At 37.2% G+C, this 12,544-nt stretch overlaps 1 protein-coding gene across 16 annotated transcripts in view; it reads left to right on the top strand.

Annotated features, from left to right (window-relative positions):
• Rnf212 (ring finger protein 212) overlaps positions 1-12,544 on the top strand; it is a 77,549-nt gene that overhangs the window by 27,388 nt on the left and 37,617 nt on the right. For 5 of the 16 annotated variants that reach the window (XM_052735806.1, XM_052735803.1, XM_052735807.1 and 2 more), the window contains exons 2-3: positions 2,075-2,201; positions 2,395-2,455. The exons of 1 other annotated variant lie outside the window; for it this stretch is intronic. Coding sequence is in view for 11 of the 15 variants with exons in the window: in XM_052735807.1 (XP_052591767.1) it covers positions 2,449-2,455 (7 nt within the window). In the remaining 4 variants the exon portion in view is untranslated. Of the gene's footprint in view, positions 1-803; positions 1,716-1,845; positions 1,936-2,074; positions 2,202-2,394; positions 2,456-3,614; positions 11,351-12,544 lie in introns of those variants that run through there. 10 more of the 16 variants (XM_052735795.1, XM_052735796.1, XM_052735801.1 and 7 more) reach the window with 7 other exon arrangements.

Below are 12,544 nucleotides of genomic sequence, written 5' to 3'. Positions count from 1 at the left end.
GATAACTAACCTATGAGATATCTTCCAGGGAGAGCTAGCTGCATATAGGGAGTCAAAGTAACTGAAGGGAGAGATGTATGAGAAGTTTTGGGGATAGGGCCATCTAAGCCCTTTGAAATTGAAGTTCCATGAATCTGAGACAGAGCTACAGGATTTGATGTTTGTGCTGCTGTGCTTCAGTCTTGCCTTGGTCCAATCTTCTCTCACTATGTCTCGATTTCTCTATTTTGGAATGTGAATGGTATTTTGTACCATTGTATGTTTGAAAGATGTAACTTGTTTTCTGATTTTACAAGATATCATGGTCAAGAGATTGTCTTGGGTGTCAGAAGAGACTTTGGGCATTTGAACAGTGTAGGGGTTGATGCAGACTATGAGGATCATTGAAGTGACTAAATGCATTTTCTTCATAGATGACCATGAGCCTATAGTGACCTGGATCAGAATGCATTGAATAAAAAACCTCCCAGATAGGATGATGTATTTGAACATGTGTCTCTCTTTGAAGACTTTCTATCAATTGTTTTTGAAACCTTTAGTAGGAGGAGCCTTCCTTGATGAAATCCTCACTGGGGATGTGATATGAGTATCTATAGACTCAGCCCACTTCCTGTTCTTTGGGTCTACTGTGTTGTGTTTGAAACTAATCAGCCAGCTTCCTTCTCCTGTCATGCCTTCACCACCATTATAGACTATCCCTAAATCACATAAGATTCAGTAGAAGCAATTGATATTCATTGCTACCACTTTGCTACCCTTCTGGTTTTTTTTTTTTTTATTTATTTATTTGTTTTTGAAAACAGGGTTTGTCTGTGTAGCCCTGGCTGTCCTGAAAGTAGCTCTATACACCAGGCTGGCCTCAGACTCAGAGATCCCCTTGACTCTGGCTCACAAGTGCTAGGATTAAAGGTGGGCCAACATTCTTGCTTTTTTGTTTTTATATTATTGTGTGATGGGCCTAGAATGTAGGTTTTTGTCCATGTCAAGTATATGCTGTTGTACTGAGCTTTACTCATAACTTAAATTTTAAAATTTGGCAGAGGGTATCATTCTGTTTCCCGGGATGACATGTATTCATGGTATTAATACTGCCTGAGCCTTCTGAGTCATTGTATTGCAGGTACATCACCTTCTTCCTGCCTGTTGTGTTTGTTTTGAATTTTTTAATAAAAATGAGTACTTTACCTGTATGCATGGATATGTACCACATGGGTACCTGATCCTCACAGTGATCAAAAAATTGTCTCAGAAACCCTGAACTTGGAATAATGGATAGTTGTGATCCCCCAAGTAAGTACTGGCAATTGACCCCACCTGTATGCAAGACCAGCAAGAGCTTTTTACTACTGAGCCATCTCTTCTGCCCTGTGTTATAATCAACATTTATATTGCTAATGCTTTCATCCATCCATTTGTAACTGTTTCATCATGCAGTGCCTTTTAGTAAAATCTTATTGATGTTACAGTTTAAATTGAGGCACTTCAGGTTTGTGGAAGATGAATACAGAAGTGGAGTGAATGCATAACTCTTTGTAAGAACTCTAGTAAAAAACCTCTAAGTTCTATCTTTTTTGTTTGTTTGACTGATTTTTGCACAGGAGACAGGGCCTTAATATGTACTTCTGGTTGTTCTGTAACTGATTGCATAGACTGGGCTGGCATTCAACTCTGAGATAGATACACCTGCCTCTGACTTCTGAGTGCAGGGGTTAAAGGTATGAACCAATACACCCAGCTTCTCCATCTTATTTTTCTTTTTTGCAGTTAGTAATTATTCATACAATTTCTCTCATGTGTACTCTGTATTGTTGATCTGTTTACTTGTCTCTCTATGTTTTTTAATAGGTATTTTCTATTGCAAGTTGACATTCCATTCACAGGGTACAGAAATGACAGAGGTGAACTTCCTATTCAGTTTCCTTCTAAAATGACTTGGTGATTACATTATAATGTCTATGTCATGGAATAAGTGTGGGGAGCACCAGAATTACATGACTATACTATCAAAGAAGTATACATTTACAATGTTGTCAGTATCATGCTTTCTGTTGTATACATGTGTGGGATATTTTAGAATACAGTGACCTATGATGATGTGCATGTCAACTTCACTTGGGAAGAGTGGACTTTGCTGGATCCTTCCCAGAAGAATCTCTACAAAGATGTGATGCTGGAGACCTACTGGAACCTCACTACTGTAGGTAAGATTGAATTTTCCTTCAAGTTTTAAAATAAGGAGACAACTGTTTCTTGTTTTTTATGTTCTTCTGTAATTTGATTAAGAAGCGTGAGGTGAATAAATCAGGCATGGTTCTAAGATACCCTGAAGACAGTAACTTAAATTTTGCACAGTTTTCAATAGCATAACATACATTTTCTGGTACTATATTTTAGGATACAGTTGGGAAGACCATAATATTGAAGAACATTGTCAAAGTTCCAGAAGACATGAAAGGTAATTTTCATGTGCAAGCTCATACCAATGTGCCTCTGAAGAAATTTTAATGTGTCCTGGAAGTTTTAAACAAAAGCAACAGTGTAAATAAGCACAGCTTAATGTGCATTGATGATTATTAAATTCTCACAAAACCATATACCTCAATTTCAGGTAGGTGAATTGCATTTGCAAGGCATTATTTTAAGACAGAAGACAAGGAAACTATGCCTTAACAGATCTCACCATTTGAATCATAACACCATGGGAGCTAGGCTGTAGAACTGCCAATCTATTTAGTTTCATACCACTCATATTACAGAAGCTATACATGTTGAAGAGGTGATGGGTATATCTCCAAAACCTTCTAATAAGCAAATAGTCCATTGAAAAGCTAGTGTAATTCATATACTTGTTGTGACTGTGCTAAATTTAGTGAGAGGGGCAGTCAGAGTCAAGAGTCAAGGGAAAGTTGTTGTGGAGAAACCTTACTACCTATACCACATGCCTAGAGGAACAGAAAGTCAAACTGTGAATTCAATGTAGAAACCTTTTTATTCATTATTTTCCCTTTACTAGGCATATGATATGTCACTCTGGATAAAAGCCATATAAGCATAGGGATATGGAAAATTTTAACATACCTCTCTCTAAGAACAATTAGAAAATGTATAGCAGTCCCCACGTTGAGTATACTTGTTGAATTTGATTCAAATATACAAGTAATTGGTTTTCCAGTTTCATTGTTAATACATCAACAAACTCATACTGCAAAAAAAGCGCTATGAGTACTAGGACTATGTAAACACTTTTGTTTCTCCTAGTTCACTTTGCACATGTAGTATCACTCACATTATAGGAAAATTTATGAATGCAATAAGGGTGGTAAAGCTCTGAGTTTTTCCAGTTCTCTTCAAATATGTGAAAATTTTCATATAGAAAAAAGATTCTGTAAATGTAAACCGTGTAATAAAGGATCTTACCATCACAGGTATCTTCAAAGATACAAAACAACCCTTAATGAAGGGTAACAACACGAGTGTAAACACAGTGATAAAACCTTAAGATCTGATTCCTTTTTACAATTGGACCAAATAGTGAAATTAATTCATACAGATATAAAGATTCAACAGTGTATTGAATGTGGTAATGCTTTTACATGTGCCAATTATCCTTGCAGGCATGAAAGAAGTAGTAGTGGAGAGAAGCCTTCTGTATATACTCAATGTGTTAAAGCCTTTGCATTTGACAGTCATCTTCAAAGGCATGAAAGAACACATACTGGCGAGAAACTCTATGTTTGTAATCAATGTGGTAAAGCCTTTGCACATAACAGGAATCTCAGAATACATAAAAGAACACATACTGGAGAGAAACCCTATGAATGTAATCAATGTGGTAAAGCCTTTGCACATAACAGGAATCTCAGAATACATAAAAGAACACATACTGGAGAGAAACCCTATGAATGTAATCAATGTGGTAAAGCCTTTGCTTATCATGTTAATCTTCAAGTGCATGAAAGAACACATACTGGAGAGAAACCCTATGAATGTAATCAATGTGGTAAAGCCTTTGCACATAGCAGGAATCTCAGAATACATAAAAGAACACATACTGGAGAGAAACCCTATGAATGTAATCAATGTGGTAAAGCCTTTGCACAACACAATAAACTTCAAATACATAAAAGAACACATACTGGAATGAAACCCTACGAATGTAATCAGTGTGGTAAAACCTTTGCTCATCATGCTAATCTTCAAGTGCATAAAAGAATACATACTGGAGAGAAACCCTATGAATGTAATCAATGTGGTAAAGCCTTTGTGCAACACAATCAACTTCAAGTGCATAAAAGAACACACACTGGAGAGAAACCCTATGGATGTAATCAATGTGGTAAAGCCTTTGTTCATCACAATACTCTTCAAAGGCACAGAAGAACACATACTGGAGAGAAACCCTATGAATGTAATCAATGTGGTAAAGCCTTTGCACATGACAAGAATCTCAGAGTACATAAAAGAACACATACTGGAGAGAAACCCTATGAATGTAATCAGTGTGGTAAAGCCTTTGCACAGCACTGTACTCTTCAAATGCATAAAAGAATACATACTGGAGAGAAACCCTATGAATGTAATCAGTGTGGTAAAGCCTTTATATGTCATAGTTATCTTCAAAGGCATGAAAGAACACATACTGGAGAGAAACCCTATGAATGTAATCAATGTGGTAAAGCCTTTGCACAGCACTGTACTCTTCAAGTGCATAAAAGAATACATACTGGAGACAAACCCTATGTATGTAATCAGTGTGGTAAAGCCTTTGCATGTATCAGTAGTCTTCGAAATCATGAGAAAATGACATATTGCAGAGAAACCCTGTAAATGTAGTCAGTGTGGTAAAGTTTTGCAGTTTATACAGGAGTAAAGTTTTTTATGTAACATCATTCTGTTAAAGCCATACATATTACAATAGTCTTTGAGTACCTGAAAAAAAATCATGAGAGCTTCTTATTATTTGGGAAGATCTTTATCCAATACACTTGCATTCAGTTACACAACAGTATTCTGTAGAAAAAAAATTGATGTCAACAATCTGTTCAAACATTATTATGTCCATTTTTATATTGTTTGTACCTGCAAGCTTATAGAAAAATTAATTATGAAGCCCTACATGTAGGGCAAAAGGGCCAGCCAAAGAAACACACCCTGACCCTGAAACCAGAGCCAAAGAAGCATACCTTGTCCCTGAAACCAGAGCCAAGAGGTTAAAAAAGGCCAGTGCATGAAACACACTTTGGCCCTGAAAACAGAGCCAAAGAAACACACACTACCCCTGACCAACTGAGCACAAAACCAACCAATCCCTGAGCAGGAATTCTGGATCTAGGCACCCAAACCCCTACAAACCTAAGCTGAGACAACCCTACTCAACCTGACAACCAGCCAATCACCAGAATGCTTGGCCATTCAGGCTGAAAGGCAATAAAGGAAACAGAAAATAAGGGAACAAAAGACCCATCCAACAGAGACATCACAAGAAGCAACATCTATACCTATAATTATCCCAAACCCAGATGGGTAAATGACAGTGTAAGAATATATTCAACAACATAAAGGGCAATATGGCACCACCAGAACCTAGTGATCCTACCACCCCAACACAGATGAAGTAGAAGAAAACAACTGTAAAAATAACTTTATGAAGATGATAGAGGCCCTTAAAGAGGAAATGAAAAATTCCCTTAAAGAAATTGAGGAAACAATAAAGAAAAAATTGGAAGAAATAAATAAATCCCTCAAAGAAAACCAAGAAGAAGCAATCAAACAGGTGACAGAAACAGTTCAAGACCTGAAAATTGAAATAGAAGCAATGAAGAAGACACAAACTGAGGGAATGCTGGAAATGGAAAATCTGAGTAAACAAACAGGAACTACAGATGCAAGCATAACCCACAGAATACAAGAGATTTCCAGAGAATCTCAGGAATGGAGGATATCAATAAAGAAAACAGATTCATCAGTCAAAGAAAACACTAGGGCCAAAAAAGTCATAATACAAAATGTCCAGGAAATCTGGGACACCATGAAAAGACCAAACATAATAATAGGGATAGAAGAATACCAGCTCAAAGGTACAGAAAATATATTCAACAAAAATCATAGAAGAAAACTTTCCCAACCTAAAGAAGGAAATGCCTATGAAGATACAAAAAGCTTACAAAGCACCAAATAGACTAGACCCATCAAAAAAGTCCTCTTGCCACATAATATTCAAACCACTAAACATACAAAATAAAGAAAGAATATTAAGAGCAGTAAAGGAAAAAGGCCAAGTGACTTATAAAGACAGACCCATCAGAATAACACCTGACTTGTCAATGGAGACTCTGAAAGTCAGAGGGTCCTGGACAGATGTTGGATGGATGTCAACCCAGACTACTATACCAAGCAAAATTTTAAATCACCATAGATGGAGCAAACAAGATATTCCATGACAAAACCAGATTTAAACAATACCTATCCACAAATCCAACCCTACAGAAAGCACTAGAAGGAAAACCCCAATCTAAGGAAGTTAGATGCAGCCAGGAAAACAAAGGCAATAGATAATCCCACAGCAGCAAACCACCAAAAATAATAATAATAATAACAAGAGTTAAGAATCACTGGTCATTAATATCCCTTAATATCAATGGATTCAATTTGCCTATAAAAAGACACAGGCTAATGGAATGGATATGAAAACAGGATCCATCCTTCTGTTGCATATAAGAAACACACCTCAACTTCAAAGACAGACACTACCTCAGAGTAAAAGGTTGGTAAAATACTTTCCCATCAAATGGACCTAAGAAACAAGCTGGTATAGCTATCCTAATATCTAACAAAGTAGACTATAAACTAAAATCAATCAAAAGAGATTGGGAAGGACATTATATATTCATCACAGGAAAAATCCATCAAGATGACGTCTCAATTTTGAACAGTTAGACCCCAAATACAAGGGCACCCACAAGTGTAAAAGAAACATTACTGAAGCTTAAATCACACATCAAACCCCACACACTAGTAGTGGGAGACTTCAACATCCTACTGCCAGACAGAAACTTAACAGAGAAATAAGGGATCTAACAGATGTTATGGCTCAAATGGACTTAATAGATATCTACAGAACATTCCACCCTAACACAAAAGAATATACTTTCTTCTCAGCACCTCATGGAACCTTCTTTAAAATTGACCACATACTAGGTCACAAAGCAAATCTCAACAGATACAGATAAATTGGAATAACCTATATTTTATCAGACCACCATGGCTTAAAGTTAGATTTCAACAACAACAAAAATTACTCAACTGAATCACCAATGGGTCAAGGGAGAAATAAAGAAAAAAATTAAAGACTTCCTAGAATTCAATGAAACTGAATGTACAACATACCCAAACTTATGGGACACTATGAAAGCAGTGCTAAGAGGAAACTTCATAGCATTAAATGCCTACATAAAGAAGTTGAAGAAATCTCACACTAGCTACTTAACAGCACACCTGAAACCTTTTGTAGAACAAAAGGAAGCAAACTCACCCAGGAGGAATAGATGCAAAGAAATAATCAAATTGAGGGCTGAAATCAATAAAATAGAAACAAAGAGAACAATACAAAGAATCAATGAAACAAAGAGTTGGTCCTTTGAGAAAATTAACAAGATAGACAAACCCTTATCCAAACTAACCAAAAAGCAGAGAGAACATCCAAATTAACAAAATGAGATATGAAAAGGGAGACATAACAACAGACAATGAGGAAATTCAGAGAATCATCAGGTCATATTTCAAAAACCTGTACTACACAAAATTGGAAAATCTGAAAGAAATGGACAATTTTCTTGATAGGTACAGATAAACAACTTAAGTAGACCTATAACCCTTAAGGAACTAGAAACAGTCATTAAAAGTCTCCTAACCAAAAAAAGCCCAGGACCAGATGGTTGCAGTGCAAAATTCTACCAGAATTTCAAAGAAGAGCCAATACCAATACTCTTCAAATTGTTCCACACAATAGAAACAGAAGGAACATTGCCAAACTTTTTATGAGGCTACCAAACCACACAAAGATGCAACAAAGAGAATTATAGACCAATCCCCCTCATGAACATTGATGCAAAAATACTCAATAAAATACTGGCAAACCAAGTCAAAGAACACATAAAAAAAATCATCCACCATTATCCAGTAGGCTTCATCCCAGACATACATAAATGGCTCAACATAGGAAAATCTGTCAATGTAATACACCATATAAGCAAACTGAAAGAAAAAAAAACCTACATGATCATCTCATTTGATGCTGAAAAAGCCTTTGACAAAATCCAACACCCCTTCATGATAAAGATCTTGGACAGGTCAGGAACACAAAGAACATACCTAAACATAATAAAGGCTATTTATAGCAAGCCAACAGCCAACATCAAATTAAATGGAGAGAAGTTCAAAGTGATTCCACTGAAGTCAGGAACAAGACAAAGCTGCCCACTCTCCCCACATCTATTCAATATAGTACTCTGTAGCATGAATCTTCAAAGTTCTTATTAATAAAAACAAACCCAAGGCCAGTTATTGTGGTGAACGCTGGAAGATCAGAGAAGCAGAATAAGCCACAGCTTCCTCACCTCATCAATTCCTCAGCTGATCCTGTTTCCTAAGACTGGAAGCCTCTGAGTTCTCATCCAGAATGAATCTTAGCTGAACTGCTGCTCCAAAAGCCCAAAAGCTTAACCAGCACTAGGTCCTGGTCTTCATGCTTTATATACCCCTCTGCCCTCTGACATCACTTCCTGGGATTAAAGGTTCTTGTTACCATGCCTAGCTGTTTCCAGTGTGGCCCTGAACTCACAGAGACCCGGATGGATCTCTGCCTCCCAAGTGATAAGATTAAAGGCGTGTGTGCCACCATTTTCTGGCCTCTATGTCTATCTAGTGGCTGTTCTGTCCTCTGACCCCAGATAAGTTTATTAGGATGCATACTATGTTGGGGGACACAATATATCACCACAGTACTCAAAGTTCTAGCTAGAGCAATAAAACAACAAAAGGAGACTAAGGGGATACAAATTAGAAAGGAAGAAGTAAAACTTTTGCTATTTGCACATGATATGATAGTATACATAAGTGAGCCCAAAAACTACCAGGGAACTCCTACAGCTGATAAACACCTTTAGTAATGTGGTGGGATACAAGATTAACTCAAAAAAAAAAAATCAGTAGCTCTCCTATATAGAAATGATAAACAGGCCGAGAAAGAAATCAGAGAAACATCACCCTTTACAATAGCCACAAATAATATAAAATACCTTGGGGTAACTCTGACTAAGCAAGTGAAAGATGTGTATGACACAAATTTTAAGTCTTTGAAGAAAGAAATTGAGGATATCAGAAAATAGAAAGATCTCCCATGCTAATGGATAGGTAGAACCAACATAATAAAAATGACAATCTTACCAAAAGCAATCTACAAATTTAAGGCAATCCCCATCAAAATCCCAACACAATTCTTCATAGACCTTGAAAGAACAATACTCAACTTCATATGGAAAGACAAAAAACACAGGATATCTAAAACAATTCTGTACAATAAAGGAACTTCTGGAGGCATTACCATCCCTGACCTCAACCTCTACTATAGAGCTATAGTAATAAAAACAGCCTGGTATTGGCATAAAAACCGACAGACACGTGGACCAACAGAATTAAACTGAAGACCCTGACACTAATCCACATACCTATAAATATCTGATTTTTTGGACAGAAGCCAAAACTGTACAATGGAAAAAAGAAAGCATCTTCAACAAATGGTGCTTGAATAATTGGATGTCAACATGTAGAAGATTGCAAATAGATCCATATCTATCATCATGCACATAACTCAAGTCAAAGTGGATCAAAGACCTCAAAATAAATCCAGTTACACTGAACCTGATAGAAGAGAAAGTAGGAAGAAGTCTTGAATGCATTGGCACAAGAGACCACTTCCTAAATATAACACCAATAGCACAAATACTGAGAGCAACAGTTAATAAATAGGACCTCCTGAAACTGAGAAGCTTCTGTAAGGCAAAGGACACAGTAAATAAGACAAAATGACAGCCTACAGAGGGAAAAGATCTTCATCAACCCCACATCTATCAGAGGGCTGATCTCCAAAATTTATAGAGAATTCAAGAAACTAGACATCAAAATACCAAACAATACAACTTAAAAATGGACTACAGAGCTAAACAGAATTCTCAACAGAAGAATCTCAAATGGCTGAAAGACATTTAAGGAATTTCTTGGCATCTTTAGTCATGAGGGAAATGCAAATCAAAACGACTCTGAGATACCATCTAAGACACCTGTCAGAATGGCTAAGATCAAAAACACTGAAGAGAGGATGTGGAGCAAGAAGAACACACACTCCTCCACTGTTGGTGGGAGTGCAACCTTGTACAACCACCTTGGACATCAGTATGGCAGTTTCTCAGAAAATTCATAATCAATCTACCTCAAGACCCAATGATACCACTCCTGGGCACATCAATGTTCAATCATAGCACAAGGACATTGGCTCATCTATGTTCATAGCAGCAATATTCTTAATAGCTAGAACTTGGAACAACCTAGATGCCCCTCAACCGAAGAATGAATAAATGTACATATACATAGTGGAGAGTATTACTCAGCCTAAAAAAAAAAATGACGTCATGAAAATTTGCAGGCAAATGGATGGAACTAGAAAGTATCATCCTGAATGAGGTAACCCAGACTCAGAAAGACGAACATGGTATGTTCTAACTCATAAGTGAATACTAGATGTAAAGCAAAAGATAACCAGACTACAACCCATAGCTCCAGAGAAGCTAGAAAACAAGGAGAACCCTAAGAGGGACACATGATCCCCTTGAGAAGGGAAAACAGATGAGACCTCCATGAAGCCTTCATCCAGTAACTGATAGAAGCAGGTGCAGAGATCCATAGCCAAGCACCAGGCCAAGCTCCAGTGGGAGAGAGGGAAGAGGGAGTATATGAGCAACGGGGGTCAAGATCATGATGAGGATATCTACAGAGACAACTGAACCAAGCTCATAGGAACTCACAAACTCTAGACCCACAGGTGTGGAACCTGCATGGGACCAGTCTAGGCCTTCTGCATACCAGAGACAGTTGTGTAGCTTGGTCTGTTTGAGAGGCCCCTGGCAGTGGGATCAGGATCTATCCCTGGTGTATGAACTGGCTTTCTGGAGCCTATTACCTATCATGGGATGCCTTGCTCAGCCTTGACAAAGTGGGGAGGGGCTTGGTCCTGCCTCAACTGTATGTACCAGGCTTTGCTGACTTCCCACTGGAGCCCTTACCCTTTTAGAGGGGGGTGGGGGGTGGGCTGGGGAGAAGAAGCCTGGGGGGAGTGGAAGGAGGGATGAGAGTGGGATCTGCAGTTGGTATGTAAAATGAATTTAAAAAATTGTTAAAAAAGAAAATATATTACTTTAAGTAATATTTGTTTTGCCTGATGGTAAAATATGTATAAAGTAATAGATCAAGTAAATTGCTGTCTTGCACTTGATTAAATAACAAGTTACAGCTTAGAAAATAATATTCAACTTTTTATATTAACTGGATAATATTAAATACTAAGAACACATACAGCAACTTTCCCCTCAAAAATCACACACAAAGCACTTTAGCAAACTAAAGCTATTTGTTTCTTTTCTGAATAGGACTGTGTAAAATAGTTCTGTATGACCAGTGAAGATGCAAATTGAAATGTTTTATGGTGGGCTTTGCACAAATATTAATCTTTTCTCAATTGGAATTTTTCAAATGACACACCGTAAAGATTTCTCCATAGCTAAGAAGCTTGTTTAAAATATTATAAGTGAAAGCAAATAATTTGCACAATGTTTGATTCAATAAACCAAAATATATGCATATATGTGTCTTATTTTATGCTTTAAAAGACATTAAAGGTTGAAGTTAATATTACAGAATGGCATTCCTGGTAAAAATGTTACTTTAATAATGTAACGAAATAAGTACATCATTTTATTTTAAGCTTTATATAAATCAGCAACAACCAATGAGCTATAGATGCAATTTTAAGTTATCTGGTCAGAACTTAAAAAGTATTTTACAAAAGGGTACAATTTTAACCCTTATGGTATATATTTAATCTAACATATCAAAATACTATCAGACAGGGTATGTGGCATGGGCCTCTAATGTTAGTTCCTAAGGAGGCTGAGACAGGAAGATCCCTAGAGCCCCCAAGTAGAGGTCAGCCTGGCAGCAAAAGGAGACTGTCTTACTCACTGTTCTATTGCTGTGAAGGGACACCATGAACAAGGCAACTCTTATGAAAGAAAGAATTTAATTGGGAATTTTCTTATAGTTTCAGAGATTTAGTATATTAACCAGTGGGAACCATGGTGGCATGCAGGCAGGTGCTGGAGCAGTAGCTAAGAGCTACATCCTGACCAATAGATCAGGGAGAGATCAATAGAGCAGAGAGAGAAAGACACTGGGCCTGGCATGGGCTTTTGAAACCTCAAAGTCCATCCCTAGT

This window comes from Peromyscus californicus, unplaced genomic scaffold (assembly GCF_007827085.1).
Source record: "Peromyscus californicus insignis strain IS unplaced genomic scaffold, ASM782708v3 Scaffold_13__1_contigs__length_99412109, whole genome shotgun sequence".
Taxonomy (NCBI): domain Eukaryota; kingdom Metazoa; phylum Chordata; class Mammalia; order Rodentia; family Cricetidae; genus Peromyscus; species Peromyscus californicus.
Note: the sequence above shows the minus strand (reverse complement) of the source record. Positions and strands in the feature narration are given on the sequence as shown.